The sequence below is a fragment of the Heloderma suspectum genome, chromosome 5 (assembly GCF_057233095.1).
Source record: "Heloderma suspectum isolate Gila_16-S chromosome 5, 16-S_ref, whole genome shotgun sequence".
In the NCBI taxonomy this organism is placed as follows: Eukaryota; Metazoa; Chordata; class Lepidosauria; order Squamata; family Helodermatidae; genus Heloderma; species Heloderma suspectum.
This window is the reverse complement of record NC_139462.1, coordinates 231,826,841-231,851,507: the sequence shown is the minus strand read 5'-3', so window position 1 is coordinate 231,851,507 and position 24,667 is coordinate 231,826,841. Positions and strand designations below refer to the sequence as shown.

The 24,667-nt window shown below is 58.3% G+C and overlaps 2 protein-coding genes across 2 annotated transcripts in view; one reads left to right on the top strand and one right to left on the bottom strand.

The window, feature by feature from the left end:
• Window positions 1-15,974, top strand: part of SCAP (SREBF chaperone) — a 79,369-nt gene extending 63,395 nt beyond the window's left edge. The window contains 11 exon segments of the mRNA XM_084859594.1: window positions 918-1,112; window positions 1,913-2,114; window positions 4,415-4,530; window positions 5,332-5,807; window positions 5,810-5,907; window positions 6,714-6,799; window positions 7,287-7,369; window positions 8,003-8,169; window positions 9,065-9,145; window positions 10,827-11,033; window positions 12,335-15,974. Coding sequence (XP_084715720.1) covers window positions 918-1,112; window positions 1,913-2,114; window positions 4,415-4,530; window positions 5,332-5,807; window positions 5,810-5,907; window positions 6,714-6,799; window positions 7,287-7,369; window positions 8,003-8,169; window positions 9,065-9,145; window positions 10,827-11,033; window positions 12,335-12,580 — 1,957 coding nt within the window. The 3' untranslated portion in view covers window positions 12,581-15,974.
• PTPN23 (protein tyrosine phosphatase non-receptor type 23) overlaps window positions 12,332-24,667 on the bottom strand; it is a 50,181-nt gene continuing 37,845 nt past the window's right edge. Inside the window, exons 20-25 of the mRNA XM_084859593.1 lie at window positions 21,644-23,930; window positions 19,691-19,875; window positions 19,432-19,536; window positions 18,973-19,111; window positions 18,674-18,799; window positions 12,332-18,285 (exon numbers count right to left, since the gene is read on the bottom strand). Of these exons, the coding sequence (XP_084715719.1) occupies window positions 17,716-18,285; window positions 18,674-18,799; window positions 18,973-19,111; window positions 19,432-19,536; window positions 19,691-19,875; window positions 21,644-23,930 (3,412 nt within the window). The 3' untranslated portion in view covers window positions 12,332-17,715. The remainder of the gene's footprint in view (window positions 18,286-18,673; window positions 18,800-18,972; window positions 19,112-19,431; window positions 19,537-19,690; window positions 19,876-21,643; window positions 23,931-24,667) is intronic.

Below are 24,667 nucleotides of genomic sequence, written 5' to 3'. Positions count from 1 at the left end.
CCCCCCCCCCCCGCACCTGTGCACATGTGTGTGTTAGGTGAGCTGCCACAGTTCTTTTAAAAAACAAAAACATGTTGCCCGAGAGTTGCCCTGTAATGTAGCACAGGAAAGTAAGCAATGGCAAATCCATAAACTCAGTGACCATAATCTTCATTTTTCTGTCATTAATCCAGTTTAGGCTCTTTATTGTAAGAAACTATCCCACCAGCCACTAATCTTGTGCAGTTGTTATTGTATCTTGGACAAAAGTAAAACTTCATTAGCTTCCCATTAGGTAAGCAAGAAGCTGCCTAGTAGTGAGCCAGAGCCTTGGCCCGTCTAGTCCAGTATTGTCAACGTGAACTGAGGGAGGCTCTCCGGGGTTTCAGGCAGGAGTTTTTCCAGCCCGCCTGTAGATGCTCAGGATTGAACCAGGGATCCGCTGCGTGCTCCACCGTTGAGCCACAGCCCCTTCCAAATTCATCCTGTGGATCTGGTTTTTTTACTAGAAGCCTGCCGGGAGCTCATGAGCAGGCAGTACTAGGCTAAATAGATTGATAGTCTGACCAGCTACAGAGCAGCTTCCTAGGCACCCAAGAATTACCTTGTCAGCTTGGCTAAGTCATCTGTCTTTTAAGGTAGAGAATGTCAAGCTAGGCTAGTTGCCCCTGGCTGTGTTGGAGTCGGGCTGACCATGGAAAACCCACTGAGAACCTGTCAGTATCTGGTCTCCTTGTCTGTGTGCCCCCCCCCCCCCGTGTCCGCCACTACCACCCTGCAACCACAGACTCTGAAGATTAGCTTGCTTCAGCTTCGCCTCGCCCGCCCTGCCTTTCCCTTCCCAAGCTGGCGCCCTGGGATGTTCTGATAATGCATTCCTGCCTCGTGTTCCTGAGTTTTCGGCCTTTGTCTATCAGCCCATTTTGTTTTCCTTGCAGGTACATCAGCATCCTTCCAGTGATCCCGGTCACGCTATACCTAAATCCGCAAGAGGCCTTAGAGGCACGCCACCCGCACGAGGCTGATCGCTATCACACATTCTTCTCGCTGAGCGGCGGGAAAGCGGAGCAGGCAGATCAGCTGGCTGAAGGCGTGCCCAGAGCGCAAGGGCACCGGGACATCACGTTGTACAAGTGAGAGAGCGGAGGGCTGGCTGGGAGGAGCAGGGAGTAGAAGCTGGGCTGGTGGGGCAGTGGTAGCAGTGGGAGTGAGCTGGTCAGGCCCTTCGAACACCACTGGAGCTTCATCAGATCTGGCTGCATGTTTCCAAACCATGTTACATATGCTGTGTCTGAGGTTGCCTACTCATATGGTGGGGGTGAGGAACCTCGGTCCCGGGGCCAGATTTGGCCCTCTGGGGTCCCCAGAAGGCCCCACCCCTGCCCCTCAACCATCAGTTGTTAGGTGGTTTTCCAGCTGTTGTGCAGTTTTCCCCCACTCTAAGTGGTGAAATGCCTCTCCTAAGGCTGAGTACCTGGCAGGAAGAGCTTTCAGCTACAATGCACTGGTATGTTTTGTATTTTCAGTCCTGTCCCTTTTGCCTTCACATGCTGCTCTCCCCCCCCCAAATGTGGCCTCCAAGAGCTTTCTTGAAATCAAGTTCAGGCCCCAGGCTGAAAGAGGTTCAGTGCCCCTCTCATATTGTAACACTTAATAGAGTGCCTAGTTTTTGTGCTGGTCTGCAGGAAGGGACCTTGATGGCTAGGTGAAGTGTGATTCATCGTACAACATTTATGAGACTGAAACGAGATTTAATATCCAAATGGGTCCCACACCCTCTCCAAATGGAATTGGTTTAAGTGTCAGTTCAGTGGCTCCACTGTGGCCACGGAACCTGTTTGGAACTGTTGCCTAGGCATGGTGAGGTTGGAGCGGGAGGAGGTCTGACTACCTGACGTCTCCATTTTCCACCCTCTTCCCCCCCCCCCCCCAGGGTCGCTGCTTTGGGCCTGGCTTCTGGCATCCTCTTGGTCCTTCTGCTCTTCTGCCTGTATAAAGTTTTGTGCCCCAAAAACTATGGGCAAAATGGGCTGTCCCACAGCAGGAGGCGAAGAGGGGACCTGCCTTGCGATGACTACGGCTACTCTCCCCCAGAGACAGAAATCATTCCCCTGGTCCTCAGGGGTCACCTTATGGTAAGAGGCAGGAGAGGGAACTTGGCTGCTGGACAGAGCTGTTGTGTTTCATCTTTAATCTGTGGCTGTGAGGAGTCACTTTACTGCTGGCTCTTTAATATTTATCGGATTGGACCCTAGGTTATCCAGGTTCAATTGCGCTGGTGCAAGTGGACTTCCCCGCCCCCTCCTTCCCACGGCAGCCCCTCCAGTCCCCTGAACATGCTACACAGAGAGTCAGGAGACCCTGCTGAATGGGGGGAGCTGTGGTGTGTGGCGATCCCAAAACTCAGGCTGAGAGACCTTCCACGAGCAGAGACCTTCCTCTTGCTGAAGGCAGGTCCTGGAGACAAGTCAATGTTTTAATATTTTGGTATATTAGAATCATAGAATAGTAGGGTTGGAAGGGGCTTGTAAAACCATCGAGTCCAACCCCCTGCTCAATGCAGGAATCCAAGTCAGAGCATCCCTGACAAGTGGCTGTCCAGCTTCATCTTGAATGCCTCCGGTGTGGGAGAGCCCACCACCTCCCTAGGGAATTGGTTCCATTGTCGTATTGCTCTAACAGTCAGGAAGTTTCTCCTGATGTTCAGCCGGAATCTGGCTTCTTGCAACTTGAGCCCATTATTCTGTGTCCTGTACTCTGGGATGATCGAGAAGAGATCCTGGCCTTCTTCTCTGTGACAACCTTCCAAGTACTTGAAGAGTGCTATTATATCTCCCCTCAGTCTTCTCTTCTCAAGGCTAAACATGCCCAGTTCTTTCAGCCTCTCCTCGTAGGGCTTTGTTTCCAGTCCCCTGATCATCTTCGTTGCCCTCCTCTGAACCCTCTCCAGTTTGTCTGCATCCTTCTTAAAGTGTGGCGCCCAGAACTGGACACAGTACTCCAGATGAGGCCTAACCAGTGCTGGGTAGAGGGGAACTAGCAGTTGATGTGATTTGGAAGCTATACTTCTTTTAATGCAGCCCCAAATAGCATTTGCCCCTTTTTGCAGCCACATCACATGGCTGGCTCATATTCAGCTTGTGATCGACAACAGTTCCAAGATCCTTCTCGCTTCTGGTATTGTTGAGCCACGTATCCCCCATCTTGTAACTGTGCATTTGGTTTCTTTTTCCTAGGTGCAGAACTTGGCATTTATCCCTATTAAATGTCATTCTGTTGTTTTCTGCCCAGCACTCCAGTCTATCCAGATCACTTTGAATTTTGTTTCTGTCTTCCAAAGTATTAGCTATCCCGCCCAATTTTGTGTCATCTGCAAATTTGATCAGCATTCCCTGCACCTCCTCCTCCAAGTCATTCATAAAAATGTTGAAGAGCACTGGGCCCAGGACTGAGCCCTGCAGTACCCCACTCGTTACCGAGATCTCCCCAGTTTGAGAAGATCCCATTGATAAGCACCCTTTGAGTCCGATTCTGTAGCCAACTGTGGATCCACCTGATAGTTTCTCTTCCTTGTTGTATTTATTGTTTAGGTTTTTATTTATATTGTAGTTTTTTTATGATTGTAAACTGCCCCGAGGCATCTGCTAGTTGGGAAGTGTATAAATCCAATCAATAAACAGTTGTTTTTTAAAGTGTGCTGGTGTGCAGGAAACCTTGTTCTAGTCCAGATGGGAGTGCATTCTCTGCCCCCACTTTCCCCATCTGAATATAGTATAGGATAAATAACATCTGGATATAGCACTGTTCCAACTTTTCAAACTGCTGGGCTGGAGGTGAGCCTGAGTAAAGGGATATAGTGGGGGGGGGTGCATGCAGAAGAGCCATAAAGGGTAGGAAATAGCAGCTATTGTGTTGAAGAGGGACACGGCCATAAAGCCTCCTTTCCCAGTTGCCCAGTTACGGGGGATCTTTCCCAGGCCATCTTCACAAGTTGCTGCCCACATACTTTCTCAGCAGTTGTTAAGACAAGAAACTTGCAGACACTTTTCGCAAACTGAACGTTCATCTTCCCCACAAGCTTGCCTGAGTGCTGAGCTCCTCATCAGAGGCTCCTTTCTGGAAGGTCGTGCCCTCTGGGGTGAGGCAGGAAGCAACCAGGAGAAGGACCTTCCAAGGGGTGGCGCCTCACTTGTGGAACTCTCCCCCCAAAGAGGCAACTGCTTAATCTGCTGCTGCCCTTTTAATCTTCCCCTGAACTCCTCTTCCCCACTTTCTGCCTCTTGCTGCTTTTTGTTTTCTTATGTTCTTATGTTCTTGTTCTATAATTGCAAGCTGCTCTGAGAGACCTAACAGAATGGAAGGGTGGGATATCTAGGCCTAATCCTGCCCCTCCTGTGTGCACCTGTTGGCCACCATAACTTGCTGTCTTTTACAGGACATTGAATGCCTGGCTAGTGATGGGATGCTGCTTGTCAGCTGCTGCTTGGTGGGTCAGATCCGGGTGTGGGATGCGCAGACTGGCGACTGCCTCACCGTCATTCCTAAGCAAGGGTAGGTCTGCCTCCCACCTGGTCTGAAAATCCTGCAGATAGAGTGCGACCCCTGGTTTCATTCTGAATGGCTGTTGGCTTCAGAAAGCCCTCCGCTCCCTGGCGATGTTGGGGAAAGGCCGTGGGTCAGAGGTGGGGCACCCGCTTTGCAGGTAGAAGGTCCCAAGTTCAATCCCTGACATCTCCAGGTAGGGCTGGGAAAGCTGCTCCCTGAAACCCCGGAGAGCTGCTGCCGCCAATCAGTTCAGTGTCGACAGTGGGTGAGACGGACCAAGGGACTGACTGGGTCGGTATGAGGCCGCTTCCAATGTGCCCGTGTACCAGGCCACGTGTGTAAACAGAATAGCCTGTTACTTCTTATGGGTCCCCCTGTGCAAGTCAGACTTTTCTGGGTAGCCCTACTCGGCCTCAGTTACTCTGTGCATAAAAGGCAGATAGTAATCGCTTACCGACAAATGTCTTGTCTACCAGCATATGGTGCAGAAATGCTCAGCATGTCAGGCGGCCTGACGTACCCCGTAGGAAACATTCACTGCTGGTTTCTCACAAAACATGCCTGTGCAACTGCTGTAGTGCAGCTTTCCTCGACCTGGTGCCCTCCAGATGTGTTGGCTACTCTTGCTGCTGCACTCGCTTGTTAACCTCAGTCACCACAAGCTCACAAATTTGCAGAAGACGTGCATAATTGCACTGGGGGGGGGCTGAATTCCGAGGGAGTCTTCTCCCCCTCTTGCCCATCCAGCAGAAGTGCTGCGTCCTGCCAGCTGTGGTTCTATCGCCTGGTGTTGCTGCTCTGTCTCAGGTTGCGCCGTGACCACAGCGGCGTCTTTGATGACCAAGACTGTTGGGATCGCAGCCCGGAGGGCAGAAGCGGGCTCGACGGCCATTTGGATGGCAGCCGCCCGTGCAAGAGGGCCCGCAGCCCTCCGCAGCCCCTGCTCTTCAGCGATCAGCCGGATCTCAGCTCCCTCATCGACACCAACTTCTCTGAGCAGGCCAAGATGGCTGCCCCCGAGCCCCGCCACCGTGCCGTCTGCAGCCGGCGGAGGGAGTCGGGCTACGACTTCTGCAGCCTGGTGGAGAAGGTCTGCGAGGAGCAGTGTGCCGCCACCAGCTGCGTGAACGTCTTGGGCTTCTGCGCCACCCGCAGACAGGTGGCCTTCTGCCCCCAGGCATGTGGGGCCAGGCCCCCAGGCTGCCAGGGCGAGGAGGGAGACTGTGATGCCCGCCGGAGAAGCCTAGGGGAGGAGCCCTGTGCGGTCCTGGAGAGGAGCCTGCCTCTCCCCCCCCTTGGGGTGGCGACCTTGAGAGCTCCATTTGGAGTCTGGAGCTGCAGGGGAACCTAATTGTGGCTGGCCGGAGCAACGGGAGGCTGGAGGTAAGGGAGAGGCCGGAGGTAAGGGAGAGGCCGGAGGTAAGGGAGAGGCCGGGTCGTTTGGGTGGGGCCTCCCTCAGTTGTGTGTGCACCCTTGCGAAGGGGCCCCGAGGCTGGAAGGGAGAAGCTCCTTTGGGAGCTGGGTCACAGAGGCCCACAAGTCCTCTGTGACCCAGAGGCCTCTCTGGTCCTTGAGGCTCCCGCTCCCTGCCCTGAGCTAGTCCACATGCAAAGCCATGCACCCCGGAGCCCCTCTGCTCCCCAGCCCACGTCCTCATGGTGGAGAGCGTGGCTCGGTCTCCCCGGAGCAGGAGCAAGCCAAAGCCCTGTCCAGATGGCCAGGATGGATCGAAGGCTTGAGCCGTTGGGCACAAAATGATATCCAGCGTGGAAATGTCCCTTTATTTCCTTTGGAGTTAAATATCCAGCCAGGCCGTTCTGTTAGGTCTCTTCTAGTGCCAGCAGAGAGAGGTGAAATGCATGTACCGAGACACCCCAAGAAGTATCTGGCCCTGCTGCGCCCCCTCCAGCCTCTGCTGCAGCAGCGGGGTGTGGGGAGCTGCCCCGGAGGTCTGAAGGGCTCCTGGCCAGGACGAGAGGCATCCCGCCTGCAGGCGTGCTTGTGGCAGCAGCCAGAGGGGCAGCCTGTGTCTTGTGAGGACATGGACACATGAGCATTTCATTTGGGGAGCGTGACGTGGGGGTGAGGGGCAGTTCCTGTTGCAAAAGATTAAGGCCCCCCCCCCGGTTGTTTTGGGTAGAAAAGCAGCCTCCCCCTTGCCCCACCACTCTGTCCTCCTGTGTTGCAGGTGTGGGATGCGATCGAGGGCAGCCTGCGTTGCAGCAATGAAGACGGCCAGTCGGGCATCACCTCCCTGGTCTTCCTGAACAGCAGGTCTGGCTTCTGCCCCCGCCCCCCCCCCGCCCCAAGCACTTTGTAGTAGTGCAGCTTTCCCCGACCTGGTGCTCTCCAGATGTGCTGGACTACAAGTCCCATCATCACAGGCCTGCATGGCCACTGGCTATCTTCAGTCTGTCCCAAAGGTTTGCCTGCCCTTCCTAAGCGATAGTAGCGGCTGGGCTCTGCGTCGGACCCTCTTGACTGCCAGGGGCCTTTTGCGGGTTGCAGGCGGGCAAGAGGGTCACTTCCCTGGCACTGTTCTGGCAGCCTGCCTGGCCAAGAGCCCAGCTGTCAGCCCTCAAACAGAGCTTCCGCCTCCCCTCTGGCTCTCCGCAAGGCGTGCGTGATCCCTGGGCCTTGCATCCTCTGCCGATGCTACGTTGACTGCCGGCCTGCAGGAATCCCAGGGCAACGTCTGAAGTCCCCGAGCACCAACGAAATAATGCCTGTCTTTGTCTCTCCTTCTGTGCCCCTTGAACAGGATTGTGGCTGCCAGGCTCAACGGCTCCCTGGATTTCTATTCCTTGAGGACGCACGCCTCCACAGATCAGTCCCAGCTCCGAGGCAAGAGCGCTCCCACCGCCCGCCTCCCCAAAACAGAAATTTCTGGGTTGCCAGCCACTGTTGTTCCTGTGCCTCCAGGCCCAGCCTGGTTGGGCTTTTCCCTTGGGGCACCTGAAAGCCTTTGGGCTTGGAAGGCTAGCAGGGAATTCCCTCAAGCCAGAGAAGCTGTCCTGTGCCCAAGCTCAAACGCTGTGTCACTGTTCCTGCCTTGGCCCCCTTTGCTTATAGCCTCCTTGTGTTTAATCGCTATAACCTTGTTTCACTCTGGAACAATTATAGTTTAATCAATGGAATCTGTTCCACTCCTTCGACCCCCCCCCCATGCCAAATTTCAGATGAGCAAAGACCTGGACCTTGCAAGCGGAAGTAGAAAACAAGCAAAAATATAAGTTTGTGACCCGAGTTGTCTCTTAAGCAGCCTTCCCTGACTTGGTGCTCTCCAGATGTGTTGGAACTTGGACTACAACTCTGGCTGGGGGAGTCTGGGAGTTGGAGTCCAGCACATCGAGAGTGTGTCAGGTCGGGGAAGTCTGCAGTAGAGTGTCCAGGGTTTTTTCCTTCTCCTCCAGCATAGCTCTGGGAAGGCATAGGCCTGACTTCCCCTTGCTCTCTCTCCCCCCCCCACCCCCACAGGAACTCCAGGTAGGAGCAACCTCCCATCCTCTCCCATGTACAGCAGCAATGATGTCATCATGTGTCAGCTGACCCACACAGTGACGTGCGCCCATCAGAAGCCAATCACGGCCCTGAAGGCTGCAGCAGGGCGGCTGGTCACAGGGAGCCAGGATCACACCCTAAGAGTGAGTAGCAAGTGGGGGCAGAGGCAGGCTGTGCATGCACATGCCCCTTGCAACTATGGGATGGCTAAGCCAGCACCAGCGGACCTCTGCCTTGTTGTCAGTTGCACATTAGCCCTTTCCTGCTTGTGTTCTGGCCCAGTTTCACTACTGTAGGTTGTGGTTTCCAAGAAAACGTGTTTCTGGGGAACTGGCTGAGGCGGATGTGGTTCAGAGGGATTTGTGGACGGAGGAGTAGGTCCCTGGAGGCTGGCCGTGGGGCTCAGGTGGCAGCACAGGAAGCTGCCCTATTCTGAGTCCGACCCTCCCCCCCAGTCCATCTGGCCCAATGTTGTCGACACTGACTGGCAGCAGCGGCTCTGCAGGGCTCCAGGCAGATTCTTCCCTAGCCCTGCCTGGAGTTGCCAGGGATTGAACCTGAGACCTTCTGCATGCCAAGCAGGGGCTCTACACTGAGTTACGGGCCCTGCAGTTTGTGTGTTCTCTCCTTCTCCTTCAAGGAAGCTTCTGAGGGGAGGCTGGGGGGAGAGAGGAGAGCAGGCTCCTGTCCCCGTCCTCCTGTTCTGCTTTTGCTTCCGAGGGGGGCGGGGGACACGCATGCTTTTCCTCCAACCCCGCAGAGGAGCGTTGCTAGACATGCCCATGAGTGAGGAGGCAGAGAGCATGGGATGTGCCATTCTTGCCTGGCCTGAGGCCGGCTCTCCCTCAGGCTTGCTCGTCATGCCAGGTGTGGCTGAGGGAAGGACAGCCGTGTGGCCTCTTTGCCCCTGTGTACCTGGGCCCGGGGACCCTCCTGCCCACACGTCCGTATCTGCACAGAGCAGGACGTAGGTCAGGGAGGTGGGGAGAGAGGCGCCACCTCCGCTGCGACCCACGCCATTTCCTCTTCCGCACCCAGGTGTATCGCCTGGAAGATTCCTGCTGCCTCTTCACACTGCAGGGCCACTCGGGAGCCATCACAGCCGTCTACGTTGACCAGGTATGCAGCACTCCAAGGGCCACTCTGGGTTTAGTTGTGGCACTCAGCAGCCAGAGAGGAGCGGGGCTTAGGGCAAAGACAAAAGGTGGGGGAGGCGTGAAAGAAGAGAGAGCGGCCCGCTCCGGGTTTCACCTTTTTGAACTTTTCTTCAAAACGATGAGGTCTAGAAACGTTGAAAATAACAGTGATGTTGGAAGTGCCCAGGAGTTATTAAACCTGTATGGTGTGGTAACAGCTTTCTATGCTTTCTCTGACAAACTTCTGAACGGGGCCTTGTGTGAACACTTGATTAATCTTGCTATTAGTTTAATAGAAGTACATCTGCTATTATCTGAGCAGCTACACAGATGACTTTTTGAGGATATAAAATGGGTGGGCAGCCTTTTTGTCCCCGAGAGCTGAGTGATGGGTTGGAGCTCACACGCGTCCACGTGCATGCACTGTTCGCTCCCCCCATGCCAGCATGCAGGGATGGAGAGGCTTAAAGCTCCCTTCCTTCCCCACTGAGATGTGGGGATGGGATTAATGGGACGGGGGACCCCCCCCCCCCCGCAATCCCAATCCAGATTGCTTTCCTGGGGCTGCTAATAGCAGCACCCAACCACTGGTCCCTCCCCTGCCACCTGGCTGAGGAGAGAAGCGGCTGGGATTCCCTGGGGCTCTGGCAGGCTGCAGGTCGCCCACCTGCGGTGTAGAAGGAAGAGCAGTTTTTCTTCGGCGCCCGCAACTTGGGCTTAAATGGATGTAAGCAAAGGTCACCATCAGAATATTCCTCAGTCTGGGCATCTGGAATATGATTGTGCCTGATGACACAGGAAAATCTGGATTTAAAATTTGCATTTGCCGTGGAGCCCAGCGGAGTGCCATCAGCTCCAGATGTCTCTCAGACTTAGCAGTAAGGGTACCCTACTAAAGGCCATAATTTCATCCTAAAATGCAAAATATTTCCATCTCCCGTATGTGGGCTGCCCCAGCTCTGAGGGCCATGGTGGCTTAGTGGTTAAGATGCTGAACTGCAGACTGGAAGGTCAGCAGGACAGCAGTTCGAGACCCAAGTGCTGCATGACGGAGTGAGCTCCTGTCTTCAGTCCCAGTTTCTGCCAACCTAGCAGTTCGAAAGCAAGAAATTGCAAGTAGGTAAATAGGTACCGCCTCGGCGGGAAAGGTAACAGCGTTCCGTGCACCTCGGTGTTCAGTCACGCCGGCCACACGGAAGCGTCTTCGGACAGCGCTGGCTCTTCGGCTTAGAAATGGAGATGAGCACCACACCCTAGAGTCGGACACGACTGGTTGGGGACACCTTTACCTTTATCTTTACTAAAGGCCGTAATTTCATCCTGAAATGCAAAATATTTCCATTCCTGTATGTGGGCTGCCCCAGCTTTGAGGCCCTACGCCGGGATAGCCTTTCCAGAGCAGCAAGCCCATGTTGGATACACATTTAAATGGAGCGGGGGGGGGGGGGCGTGCACAGACACCTCCATGGTGAGCCTGTCCCCTCCTCCTACAAGGCAGGGTCCCCAGCCACCATCATGTCTCTCTTGTCTGAATTCAGCCTCCGATTATTCTGTTGATGTTATATAGATCCTTCCCTTTCAGCCTGAACTCCGCGGTCTGCCCGCTGCTGTAGAGGGAGAGGCATTTGGGCGGTGGTCTGAGTGGTGTGCCCTCTGCCTTTCAGACAATGGTGCTGGCCAGTGGGGGCCAGGACGGCGCCATCTGCCTCTGGGATGTGCTGACGGGGAGCCGAGTGCGCCACACGTATGCCCACCGGGGGGACGTCACCTCCCTGACCTGCACCACCTCCTGCGTGATCAGCAGCGGCTTGGACGATGTCATCAGCATCTGGGACCGAAGCTCCGGGATCAAGCACTACTCCATTCAGCAGGTGCATGGCTGGGAGCCTTCCTCACGTCCGGGGCAACGACGTTTGATCTCCTTGCCGAGCATGGTTTTCCTCCCCATAGTGGGCAAGGGGGCAAGAGAGGCTGAGCGGTGCCACTCTTGTCCATGTCCTGGTAACATCATAACCAGACTGCAGTAAAGTGCTGTACATGGGGCTGGCCTTGAAGACAGCCCAGAGGTTTCAGTGCGGCCAGCGTGAAGTTGCTGCTGGGAGAGTTTGCAATGCCACTGTTGCAAGGCCCAGAAACTTATCTGTTTCTGGGCCAAATTCAAAGTGCCGGGTCTTTTTAAGGCAGCCTTGCCCAACCTGGTGCCCTCCAGATATGTTGGACTGGGGGGATTCTGGGAGTTGTAGTCCAACACATCTGGAGGGCACCAGGTTGGGCAAGGCTGTGTGAGACTATCCACAGTGGCCGCTAGAGCCCTTTTCTGTGCCAGCCTTGTGTTGGTGAAGTTTTTTTAGCCACCTGACATTGGACAGGCCCAGGGGCTTGGTCTCTTTAGAAGTGCTGTGAAATCCTTCCTTTCCAGACAGGCGTTTCATCTTCCAGCCTTCCTTATTTGGTGCTGAATGTAATGTGACGGGATGTTGTATTAGCGATGGTTACAATTTTAAACAAAACAGACTTTGAGTACTTTAAGTCTTGGTGGGTTCCTGCTTGAGAATGTGAAAAACAGAATTGGCAAACAGATGATACATTGTACGCCAGTGGTCAGTACCCTCCTAGCCTGTGCTGTTGACTTAGGGCTGCATCCAAGGTCTGTCTTCCGCTTAGAGGAAGGGACCTTCTGCAAGAGGAAGATCCAGCCGCTGGAGTTTCCATGATTCCTCACCACAGCTCACCCCATTCTGCAGGGTTTTTGGAGACTCTGTGCAGCATTTTCAGGGGGTCGGAGGGGCTCCTGTGGGAAGGAGGGGGTGGGGAGGTCCTCTTCCGTCAGCACAGTTGATCCAGCCTCAATCTGGATCTGGCCCCTGCTCTCCGTTCCTCCATCTCTCGTTCTGATACTTTACTCTTTTCTCAGTTGAGAGTTTGATGCTGGGTCTCGTACTTGGAGGCAGCCAAGTGCCACCCACTTGCATAGCGAAGGGATCGCTGTTGGGGGGCAGGCAGGCCATCTGGTGCATGAGGGGCGTGGGTGTGAGGCAGATGTGTGTGGGAGCCCCGGGGTCTGCAGGCTGCTATGAGCCCCTAGCAGAGGCGGCCCAGGGCAACCACGTTGAGCGCTCTGCTCAGCCCCTCCTCCTCCTCCTCACACTTGTCACTTTTGCTCTGTGCACAGGATATGGGCTGCGGGGCCAGCCTGGGCGTCATTTCTGATAATCTGCTGGTGACGGGAGGCCAGGGCTGCGTTTCCTTCTGGGACATCGGCTACGGTGACCTGCTGCAAACAGTCTACTTGGGCAAGAGCAACGAATCCCAGCCCGCCCGGCAGATCCTGGTGCTGGAGAACGCAGCCATCGTCTGCAATTTCGGCAGTGAACTCAGCCTGGTCTATGTACCATCGGTCCTGGAGAAGCGAGACTGAGTGGGGAGGGACCATGATGACAAGCGGGCCAGGGGGCCCCTCCTGTGAGCTGCTTTTTCTAACTGGGCCATGCAAGGAGGGGGGCAACTGTGGGCCTCCTGGGGTGGGATACAGGCCCTCCTCATCATTCAGCAGCAATTCCGGCCTTCCTCTGTCCGGGATGTGGCAGTAGGGGAACGAGGGGTGGGAGGACCGGAGTTGACCTCTACAGGGGTGGAACCAGGGTAGATTTTAGTCCCATATAAGCAGAGGGAAAAGAATCCAGCAGCAAAGGATTATGGGCATAGAGGAGAGCTTGCTGCAGCTGCTAGAGTAGAAGCAGGTCATGGAAGCAGCTCTTGCCAAGGTGGGGGGCGAGGAAAAGGCCCCACACGTTGGTCCTCAGGAAGAGAGAAACAGAAGGCCTGGCTCCCTTCCTCTGGGCAGAGAGCAGCAGGCCCTTCCTCATTCCACGCTGCCTGCCATTAGCGGGCTGTACGAGGGCAGGCCGTCTCTCTCAGCTGCTGGGAGCAGGGCTGTGTGTGTGGGAGAAGCATTTTGCTCCGGCTGTTCAAGACTGCTCCAGCCTCAAGGCCTGCCACTGCAGGAGCTCAACATCCCCTTGCCCCAAGCGGAAGGGCTGTCTGCAGCCCACTGTAAGAACCCTGGTGGGGGGAGGAACCTCTGCAGCTACAGCTGTGGAAATGAGGAGCTGCCCTGGGGGGCTTGGAGGACTGCTGTTTTCAGCACCTCCTCCTCCTCCTCCCTGGCCATCCCACCTTACCACCCCCTGCTGGCAGCAGCAGTGACGGAACCCCTTTCCAGGGGAAAACACTGGAGCTTGGGCTGGTTGATGGGAGTGAATTCTATCCTTGGAAGGGCAAGAAGAGGACTGTTGTGAAGCTCCTTTCTTGAAGGGCACATTTCTGAGGGGGGGGAGCTGGGCAACGTAAGCAAGCAAACATGCCGTTGCTTTCAGCATAGCCCTGCGCCTTCCTGCGGCCACCCCGTTTGCCAGTGAAAGGTAGGTGCATTGTGCTACCTGCCATATTTATTTATGTGCTGTACATAGTTATTTATTCTGGCATGTAAGCTTGGGGAGAGGAGAGGGTGGCTGCCCACCTGGCTGCTAAGACAGACATCCCCCTCAAGCCAAAGTGGGGATTTCCGGAAGCCTCAGCTCAAGCTGGCTCATTGGTTGGAAGCAACGCCTCGAGGGGGCCACTCCAGAGCAAAAGCCCTTCGCATCACCTGCTTAGGCATTATTAGCCTGGCTCACAGGTGCTTTTCAGCACCTGCTCATCACTGCCTGTGGCTGGAATGCTGGCTTGTGCCACACAGGTCAAATGAAAGCCGGAGGTTGCACTGTTAAGTGCAACACTGCATCCTCTCTGGCCAGGGTACATGGCTCTTTCCACAGAGAAGAGTCTGCCGGGAATATTCCCGTGTTACACAACTCCAGGCAGGCAGGGCAGTAAAGATGTTCGTACTGTGTAAAACAGCCTTCCCCAACCTGGTGTCTTTCAGCATGGCTGGCTGAGGGATGATGGCCAGCACATCTGGAGGGCACCAGGTTGAGGAAGGCTGGTGTAGAAGCTTACCTAGCTAGGGCACAACCCATGACACTATAAGGCTGCCACGAGGGGGAATTTGGGTGGCATAAATGAAGAGAAAGGAGGGAAAGAATTGAGGAGCAGCTAGAACAAGTGAGGCTTAAATTTTTTTTAAGCCATAACGGACTAGTTCACGTGTTTTTAATTTAGGATCTTTTACTGTAGGGTGTACTGCGCACTACAGCCTACTAAAGGGTGCGTTGGGATTAACCTGCTGTGTCCTGTTTGTCCCACTCCCCCGCGCTGGGGTAGCAGCTGCCTGGGGCAGGGGAGACACACTACTGTACTATGCTGGCCAGTGAAAGCCCCTGCTGGGCCGCAGAGCCCCCCCTTGCTGCTGCCGATCCCTCTCGGCTTGCTGTTGTCAGTGTCTACACCATGCCTCAGGTGGCCTTAGCTCTGCTGTACCCTTTGGACTGTACGGCGGAAGCTGCTTTTGTACCAGATTGTGTTTTATAATGTGTACAGGTGCAGACACATTAAACAGAACTAACTTAATGCCTCCTGTGTGTCTTGGGGAGCAGGGGAAGCACAGAAAGTAGTCAAGCTCTTGTTCAGAGATACCAAGCCATGCCACAGATCAGCCTTATCCAGCCTGGTGCCCACCAGATGTTTTAGGCTGCCACTCCTATTAGCCCCAGCCAGACGGGCCCAGGATGGTTGGGCTGTAATTGAAAACATCTGGAGGGTGGTAGGGAAAGTAAGGCCAAGGAGCAGCGGTTCTTGATGACTGCTCCAGCACCAGTGCTCCACGACCCACGTCGTGAAAATGGGCACAGGGCTGGGCAGAGGCCCCTGGGCCTGCAACGTCTGCCCCAGCAGTACCTGTTAGAAAAGCATCTCCACTGAAGGACCGATGCCAGGCAAGGTGAGTGAGTGCTGAACCATTCACTAGCCCTTGCAGCAAGGCGAAACCCCTTTGCTGCTTCCTTTACAATTAAAGGAAACCCAGCATCTGCAAAGGGGCTTCCTCTACGACCTTCATGCACTCACCATGCCACTGGACTTCCACATCTCCACTGTTGCCCAAGTACTCCTTACAGCAGGGGTGGGCAGCTTGTGGCTCTCCAGATGTGTTGGCCTACAACTTTCATCAGCCTTAGCCAGCATGGCCAAAGGTGAAGAATGATGTGAATCGCAGGCCAAAACATCTGAAGGGTTGCAAGTTTTGCAGTATAAATCCAAGTTCTCCTAGAATGACCTGGGCATGTTCAAAGAAACAAACTTGCATTGATTTGCATAATTTATGCTGAGTATAGTTTTTTTACCTTTATGTGGAGTTTATTCTGCTCCAATGCAGATGTCCCCCCTCCAGCAGTGGCCCTGTGCACTGGTTGCTTTTGTAAAAACAAAGCCCTAGAAGAAGCACCAGTAAAGAGCACTTGCTTCCTGAAAGCCAAGCTGCCCACAATGGTCATAGCCTCTTCCTTGTAGATGTTGTGTATTGAAAGACAGACGTACAAAATGTAAGGACATGTTTTGTTCTAGATTTGCATGCTTAAGGTGCAGGAGGAGTACCAGCCATTCCTTTCGATCCAAAGGAACATCATTAAAACATGCACGAGTGTGCAAGACCAAAAACCCGCATGCTCGTTTTGCCTCACTTGCACTTGGAGACCCGCCTTGCTGCTGCCCTTCACTGCTTTAACAAAATCCTAAACATGGTGCCATCTCCAGTGCCCCATTTATTTTGGTAGCAAAGAGCTGAAAAAAGCTGGTTCTAAATTACAGAGGAACTCAAAACATAAAGACAATGTTATATTTGTACAAAAAAAAAAAAAGCAGAGGAACCCAGAAACCCACAAGACTGCCCCCCTCAGAAAGCCCTTATCCACCTCAGCCCTTTCCCACCATGAAGACGGCTGCTGAATGTAGGCAGCTGCCCTAATAAGGAGTAAATGCCAAGAATCATTGTCAAAGCTAATGGCTTTCGGTACCCAGTTTTGCTCTTCTCATAAGGGTGTTGCCCCACTTCTCCACCTTCCCTGCCAGATTGCTATATGCTCGATGCATTCACCTGCCTTGTGTATAGTAAACGTGGCAGTTCCTGGCCACCATCGTGCCCCCCCCCCCCCTAACACAGTTCCACCTGTTGCGGGCTTCGTAGCAACCACAGGGCATGCTGACGAATTCAAGTCAGCTGCCGGAGAGCTGTGAAGGTGCTTGCATCTTCCATTTCATGTGAAATAAATACTTGCAACAACGAAGTCTTGCCCACCACTACTCAAGCACCAGATGCAAGAGTGTTAGCTGATCACTGCACAAGCCGGTGCCAGTTAAGGAATCACTGCAGCTGTTTTGCTAGTCTCAAAACTGATTCATAATGGGGGGGGGGGCAGCGGCGGAGGACCTGGAATGGCCAAACCCAAAGGCAGAACCTTGGCAAAGCTCCGCTGGCAAGTCCAAGGAAGCCTTCGCAGTCGTGGAAGGATGTTACTGTGCCTCTGCCCAGGGGCTAAAAGCATAGGCCCCTCCCTCAACTCACCGTTCCGTCCTGACACCCAACAGGAGAATTGCCAAGTGGCTGCAGGAATATGTCGGCCAAGCCTCGCCTGAGGCAGGAAGTGGCTGCCCTGGCGTGGCCACGAAGCTCAGGAATGGCTTCCGCTTGGTCCCACGCGGGCCACCAACTTCCAAGGGCTCTGACAGATGTGGGTGTGAGTGGGGGTCTCGCACCCATGCAGCAGAGAAGGCAGGCCAGCAACAGGCAAGAGTGGACGGGCCAGGGAGAGGTGGCGGTGCCAGCCCTCCGTGAGCGTTCCAGGGCTGCTCGTGAGGCGAGACAAGCAGCAGCAGTAGCCCTGGCAGTTCCTTGCCCCTTTACCCCGAGCACATTCCGCAAGTGCAAGAAACCAGCGTTTGATTGATGGGTGCACCAAAGGACACGCCAGGTGGCATGGCACAGGCCCTGCGCAAGCCTCTTGGGGCCGAGGGTGCAAGGAGGGGACATGGCCACCAGAGCTGTGCTCCAAGGCCTTAATGTACGGCCAGGATGATCTTGGCTGATGCTCAGGCACCATCCCTGGCCCCAACCGGGCAGCCCTGGAACTGACCAAATGGACAAGGGGAAGTGGACTTGCAGAGCTTCCCCAAGTCCCTTGTCCACAGTGAAAGCCCTTCCCTCTAAACCCCCTTGCATCGTGGTTGCCCCCAAAAGGTGAACAGGAAGAGGAGTGTTTTACGACACAGCCCAGCTGACGCCTCATGCTGCTCTGCCCTCTGGCCGTGCTCCCGGCTGCATGTGTGAGGAAAGGGCGGGGGGCAGGGCAGGGGGATCAGGAAAGAGCCACTTGGAACATCTCTCTGTGGGCCGAGCAGTGAGACAAGGTCTTTGGGGAACGGTATGCTCAGAAGGCAAAACTAGGAGTGGCAGGCCACCGGCTGCACGCGCAGCACGCGCCTCCTGGCCAGACTCGCAGCTGAGCTGGAAAAGCTGCACGTTGGTCGGCGCCAACCAGCTGCCTCTGGCCCTGGAGACACGGCAGAGGAGTCCGAAAGGACGGCGGTGGCTCAGTTCCCAGCAGCACTGTCCTTCCTCTGCTCTCATGTTTTGTTGAGTGTCCAGAGTGGGTCCAGCATGCTGAGTGGGTCGTCGCTGGGCCGGGCCCCACGCAGGCCCTCTCCGTTCTGGGGCTGGAGGAAGCTTTGCTTGCTCACCTTGTGCCTACCCTTGAGGGAGCTGTCCAGGGTGAAGGCCTCGGGTGTCAGGGACGCGAGGAGCTCCAGGGAGGATGAGGACGGGCCCACTGGAGCAGCAGGGGGCTCGGGAAGGGCCTGCAGGCTGCTGCTTTCCTCCTCCTGCTCCATGTGGTTGCTGTTCTCTGCCGTGGGGGGTCCCGCAGGCTCAGGCACGGGAGTGGCGGGCGGGGGCAGTGCTGCGCCAACAGGACCCCCAGGATCAGCCAAGGCGGGCTGAGAGAGGAGGGCAGCAGAGGGGGCTGGTGCAGCAGCGGCACTGGTCAGCGGCGGGGGCTCCGGCTGCTGCCCATTTGCAGAAGGTTCTGCACCTCCCAAGGGCGGTTTGATGCTGAGCTTGGCGATGGTGGCCTGGATGGAGCTGATGGGCATGTCTCCTCCCAGCACCAGGTCCTGGGGGTCTTGGTGGACGTAGGACTAAAAGGAGGGAAAGAGCGAGAGTGGCTCAGTGGCCCTGCAGCAGGGGGGCGCCAGGGAGGCCAGGGGCCCGGTCCCACTGCCCAAGGCTGCCACCAGAGCTGTTACATGGCCACTTCTACAGCCGCAAAGGGAAGGAGAACCAAAAGAACGTCTGCTCTTCTGCCACCAGCCTTGGCCCACTAACAGAAAAAAGGTGCTGATCCCACTCTTCTGGAACGTCTGTCCAGCCAAGCTCAGACGTGCCAGGGATGGTGGCGGCAATGTCACGGTGGCACAGGAAAGGCATCCTGCACGCAGGCAGCCACGGCCGCCTCCAAGACCCTCTCCCAGACTTCCCTCCCCGTGGCTGGAGCAGGAGCTGGCAGGGGGCCCCGGAGGCCCTCACCTTCTGGGGGGCAGCGGCGGTGCTGCTGCTGGCTGGTCTGCTGGTGGACGGTGCTGCGACTCCGTGCCTCTGCAGCACCTGCTTGGCGTGCTTCAGGACAGACTCGTAGCAGAACCTGAGGTGGAGCTGGAAGAGAAGCAGCAGAGGCCCTGAGCGGGGATGGGCCCTTCTGCACACCCCCTGCCCCCGCCCTGGCAAGAGCGCTCCGGGGGGGCCCTGCAGCTCCTGCCTTCTGTGGACAGCGCAGCCCAGGACAGCCTCCGAAGGCAGAGCCGCCCGCAGCCCGCACGGAGCCGCACCTTCTCCTGCAACATGTGCTTCCTCTGCTGGCGGATCCTCTTCACCAGCTGGGCCAAGTCCGGGATGCTGTTGCCAGCTTCCACCTCCTGCATGGCTGCGTACAAGAGGCAGAAGGCGCCTGTGCGGCCCACGCCGGAGCTGCGGGGAGCAGGGGGAGGCACAAGCTGAACAAGGTTCTTCCAAAGGCCACCCCCCCACGCTTCCTTCCCGCGGTCGCCTTGCAAGATTCATTGGCCTACCGAGCATCCACTCCCTTAGTGGGCCTTTTGAAAGGGGTGGGACACATGTGCGGAGAAAGACTGGCCAAGAAAGGAGCCCCCCTTTCGGAGGCAGTCGCCTCCCATTGTGGGATGCTGGGAGCAGGCGGCTTCTGCCAGGCTGGCCAGCCCCGGCGGGCTCTTGGGATGATGATGCAGCATCTCCCCCCGCGAGGCCCCACCTCCCTCCGCTGGCATTACCTGCAGTGGACCACGATGGGCGTGTGGAGGGGCCGCTGGTGGAGGTAGTGGCTGTGCACCTCCTGGATGAAGCGCAGCAGATCCCCGTTGCTGTCAGGGAGGCCCCTGCGGGGGGGGGGGGGAGAGAGGGGTCAGTGGCTGTGTGTCTGAGAGGCTCCACCCTCGGGGGCCGGTCCCACCCTGCGGGCAGCTGGAGAGCAGCAGGAACTTTGCCGTCCTCCAGGCCGCCCCCGCCCCCCCGGGGACAGAAGGCACGCACAGCTCTGGCCAGGAGGAGAACTGCAGGTGGACAACGGTACGCTTCAAGCTCTGATCACGGAACTGCAGCGTGATCATCCTCTCCAGGTGCGTCGGGGTGGCCCTCAGGCTGGTAAGGACCAGGGTGATCAGGCCATGGACCATGGGCTGGCCCCGCTCCGTGGGGAAGTAGCGGACCACCTTTTGCTGCAGAACAAAATGGGGTGTGTGTGCGCAGAGTCACGAGGCAAAGCCAGGCCCTTCCAGCGCCCTCTTGGCAGCCAGGACAAGGCCCTCGGGCCCTTCGCCGGCGCAAATGTGGGGCGCTGCTGGCCCAGGAGAAAAGAGCGCCTCCCCGTGCCGGTAGCAGCAGGCCAAGGCAACGCCCGTGCACCTGGGCACGGCCCAATCGGGTCTTCCCGCCCCAGAGAGCAGAGCAGGAGTGGGGGCCGGGAGGAGGGCGACTGGGCCAGTGATGGGAAAGGCAGCCCCTCCTCTCAGCGCTGGCCTAGACCCAGGTGCATGCGCCACTTGGCATCCCCGGGGGCAGTGAACGGAACCCGGAACCACAGCGTGCTGGGAGGAGCAGGTGCCCACAATGACTCCTGGGCACCTTCCGAGCCTTGGAGGGCGCTGCCTCCCAGCGCTGGCTGACTCAGCCTCTGCCTCCACATGCCACTGCCCTCCCCACAGGGCGGCGCGAGGAGGAAGCCTCGGACAGCCACATCCCCCGGGGTGGGCGGGAGCGTGGCACGGGGGAGGCCTCGCTGTCCTCTCCCATCGCCAATCAAAGGTACCGGGAGGGCTCCCCAGGCGCGGGCCGTGGAGGCCCCCCAGGAGGTTCTGGGGCCAGACCGGGAAGGCGGATGAGGCCGACGGGCTGGCCTGGCACCCCCGAGCGGGAGGGGCCGGGCAGCAGGGAAAAGGCCACCTCTGCCTGACAGCCTGGGGAGCCGCTGCCAGTCCAAGTGGAGAACACTGGACTAGTTGAACAAACAGACCTGCTATACCGGGTGGACAACCGTTTTGGCCTACAACTCCCATCACCCCTAACCGCTGGCCATGCTGGCTCGGGCTGACAGGAGCTGTCGGCCAGGAGATCAGGAGGCCACAAGCGGCCCACCCACCCAGCAAGGCAGCGCCCACCGCCTGTCTAGCCTCTGCAGCTGGGTGGGGCGGGCAGGTCGGAGGGCCACGCCTGGCCAGACGGGCTCCCTCCCACTGTTCACACCCCCCCAGGCTGGGGACTCTCAAACTCTGCCTTGGGCAGAGGGGCAGGAACAAGACCATGGCGGCTGGGAAAGCCTGGACCAGGCCTACTTGCAGACCCGCACTGGAGGCAAGGCGAGCAGGCCGCCGTTCACCCGTCCTCGATGGAACAGAGTGGGAAAGCTCAGGTGCCCCCCCTCCGCCAGGAGTGCTGCTGCACACGGGGAGGGGCCCAGTGCTCCTGCCTCCCTACAGCTTTCTGAGCCAGCTCAGGGGCACAGAGCCCATGTCCACGGGCGAGACTGCGCAGGCGCACCAGTCAAGGAGCAAGTCGCCGGTAAGCAGCTCTGCTCTGTTGGCCTTCTACACATCTGCGATCTCAGGATCTGGCACACACAGTCGGAGCCCGGAGAACCTCCAGCTTTTGTTTCTAAACGGGGCAAGTTGCTAATCCTTATGGCTGGGGGAAAGTACCGGAGGACGAAGGGAATGTGTGCAAAGAAATGAGCATATGTCCTCAATACAAGGAACGCCCTCAGTGTTAGCCCACTGAAACAAGACGGATTTGTTTAAGTTAACAGTTTGACATGATACCGGAGGGTCCCGTCCTCCAAGTCTAGGAAGATACCCAGGAGGCCATTTGCAACAAGGAAGAAAGGGAAAAATCCTAAAACACACTTGGCTATTCCAGAGATCTGGATTCAAATCCAGCCGCTGACGGCGCCCCCCCCCGCCCCCGTTCCCATCTGGCTGCCAAGCCACCCACCTTCTCGATTTCCTGCTCAGAGACGAGCATGACGATGACCGACACCTTCTGCTCGTAGATCATGAGCCAGAAGTCGGCGGCGGTGCCGGCCAGCGGGGCCTGGGTGGCGATGACTGTGGGACAGTAGGGGGAGAGATCCTCCACCCGGCTGGCGTTGATGTAGTCGTCCTTGCCCGACTGCAGCACGATGCGGTTCTTGTCGTAGGGCATGATGTCCTGGTGGCGGTTCTTCATGGCGTAGCAGCGGGCGATGGCGATGGAGAGCTGCCGGGCGTCCTTCTCCTGGGCCTCCTGCAGCGCCTTCCAGACGCCATCCAGCTCGCTGAGCGCCCCCGAGGGGGCCGGCTGGCCCAGGCCCGCCACGAGCGCCTGGAAGCGGCCCAGCTCCGAGAGCAGCCGCCGCAGGTGCTCGGGCTGCTCGTAGGGGTCGTGCTCAATCAGCCGCACCGCCTTGGGCTTCAGGCCCTCCTGGGCGTCGGCCTTGGTGGGCTGCAGCAGTGGCTGGCCCACTGCGGCCTTGGCGCCCCCATGCTGGCTCTCAGGGCTGGAGGAGAGCAGGTCGTCGGTGGAGGAGCTCTGCCGCTGGAACGGGGCCTCAGAGGCTGCCTGCCCGAGGGAGGCAGCCCCGGGGGCCAGGGGGGGCGGGGGCAGCTGCGGGAGTGGCCCGGAGGGGGTCTGGAGGGGCAGGGGGGGCTGGGGGGAGACTGCAGGGGAGGGCAGCGCCTGCCCTGGCACCACAACCCCGCCCTGCATCTGGGCCAGGGCTGGGCTGGGCGCGGGGGGCACATGGGGCGGGGCAGGCTGGCTGGCGGGAGGGCCCCCCGTCAGCACCACGGGAGCTCCAGGAGGCAGCTGGCTCGGGGCAGGGGGAGCAGGGCCAAAGGGCCCCTGGGCCGGGGAGCCCGGCGGCAAGGGGCGAAGGGGCAAGGGCTGGCCTGGCCCGCCCAGGCCGACGGGGAGGCTAGGCCCCCTGGAGACAGTGGAGGGGAAGGCCAGGGCGGCGCCAGAGTGCGGAGGCGGAGCGTGTGGAGGCAGTGTGTCGTGGGCGGGCAGCTGATAGTGGTGGGGGGGGCCCAGCTGGCCAGGGAGCTGCCCGTGGCCGGGGGGATGAGCAGGGACCTGGCCCAGAACCGCCGGCTGGCCGCTCACCTGGCCTGGGAATGGACGCTGGAAGGCAGGCTGCGGGGGTGGGGGCTGGAACTGGGGCAGGTACTGCTGCGGGGGCAGCTGGGGCCCAGCTTGCCTCTCCAGGGGGGGCTGGACATGCCCATGTGAGGAGAAGCCCTGCTGGGGCTGGGCGGCTGAGAAAGGAGCCAGGCCCTGTGGCATGAAGGGGGGCCCTCCCGCCTGGCTGTAGGGAAACGGGATGCTGGGCCCCTGGGGCCCCACCAAGCCGCCCTGGGGCGGAGGCCCTGCCCACGGAGAGAGTGGGCCGACCAGGCCCCGAGGAGTGGCACAGCTGGAGATGGGGCCCTGGATACTGTCCACAGTGGTGGTGGCCGGGCGGACAGCCTGCACGTGCGAGGGGAAGGTGCTGGCACCAAAATGGGCAGAGGCCACGGGCGGGGGCTGAGCCCCCAGAGAGGGGGGGTGGCCGGCAGGCAATGCCCCACTGCTGGGTGCCGGCTGTCCCATGCCATAGCCAGCTCCAGGGGCAGAGATGGACATTGGGAGATGCTGGGGGGAGGTTCTCTGTGGGGGCAGCTGTGGCCCAGGGTAGGCAGGCTGCGTGGCGGCCACAGCTGGGCCCCGAACAAGGGCCCCTGGAGGGTAGACCTGTGGGCTGGGCAGCAAGGACGGGGCAGAGCTCATCGGAGGCAGGGCCGTTTGATGAGCTGAAGGCTGCATCTGGTGGGTGGAAACAGGAGGTGGGCCCGAGACCCCAGGGAAGGACCCTGGCCCAGAACTGGCTGGCATTCGGGGGGGCTGGTAGTGCCTGGGCAGGTGGGCAACAGTCATGAACTGGCCCGGAGCAAAGGGCAGCCTGGGCGGCTGCACGGGCCTGCTTGCTGCGCCGCCCCCGGCCCCCTGGGCCTCTGGGCCTGGGGCTCTGCGGCTCGAGCAGGCAAAGGCAGGGTCCACGCCCAGGGCAGCCAGGGCGTCAGCCGGCAGCTGTGCCAGGTGAGCGGCCAACACCTCGGGCGGCAGGCTCCGCAGCTCCTCGGGCAGGTCGGCCAGGGAGAGGGCGCCCAGGGGCAGGATGTCAGCCGGATCGAGATCTGAGGCCTTCTTCGGAAGAGCAGGCTTGGGCGTGGTGGGCCTGGGTGGGGGCCGCTTCTTCATCTCTCTGCCAAAAGGAGACACACGCCGGAGCCGCGTGAGCAGGCAGCCCCGCAGCCATGGCAGCAGTGCCCCGCCCCACCCCGCCCCGCCCCGCCCCGCCCCGCCCCTGGCCAGAAGGGCCTGCCTTCAGGCCGCTCCGATCTGGGCCTGCGGGGGCAGCCGAGGCAGCGCGGGGGCAAGGCCGTGCAGCCCCGTCCAGAAAGCAGCCGTCGCAGGTCTGAGCAGCCCTCCAAGTGAGGCCCTGCAGGAGGCTGGAGGAAGCGCAGCCCTGCGCCTCGCTCGACACACGGCCCATCCTCTGCCCACCCAACCCAGGGCCCAACGGCTGCACCCTGAAGGGATGCGCCGAAAAGCCACGCCTGCCCGGGCTGATCCGAAAACTGTCGCAGGCACCCCTGGGGACTGCAGATGGGGCGGCACGTGGCAGGACAACTGCGCTGGGAGTGGGCTGCCTGGAGCACATGGCACCCACCAAAAGTTCACACCCACCAAAAGTTCACACCGATTGAGCATGTTTCTGTCCTGCCCTTCTCCAAAGAGCTTGGGCCATGCAGGCCTCCTCTACTTTAACCTCACAACAACCTTACAGGGTAGGCTAAATTGAGAGAGGGTGACTGAGTAAGAAGCTGGCCCAAGGTCACACAGCAAGCGTCATGGATGAGGGGAAATTTCAACTTGGGACTTGCCCGGTCCAAGTTAGATATGACACACCACACATCGCTCAGCACCGGCTCTCCGGGA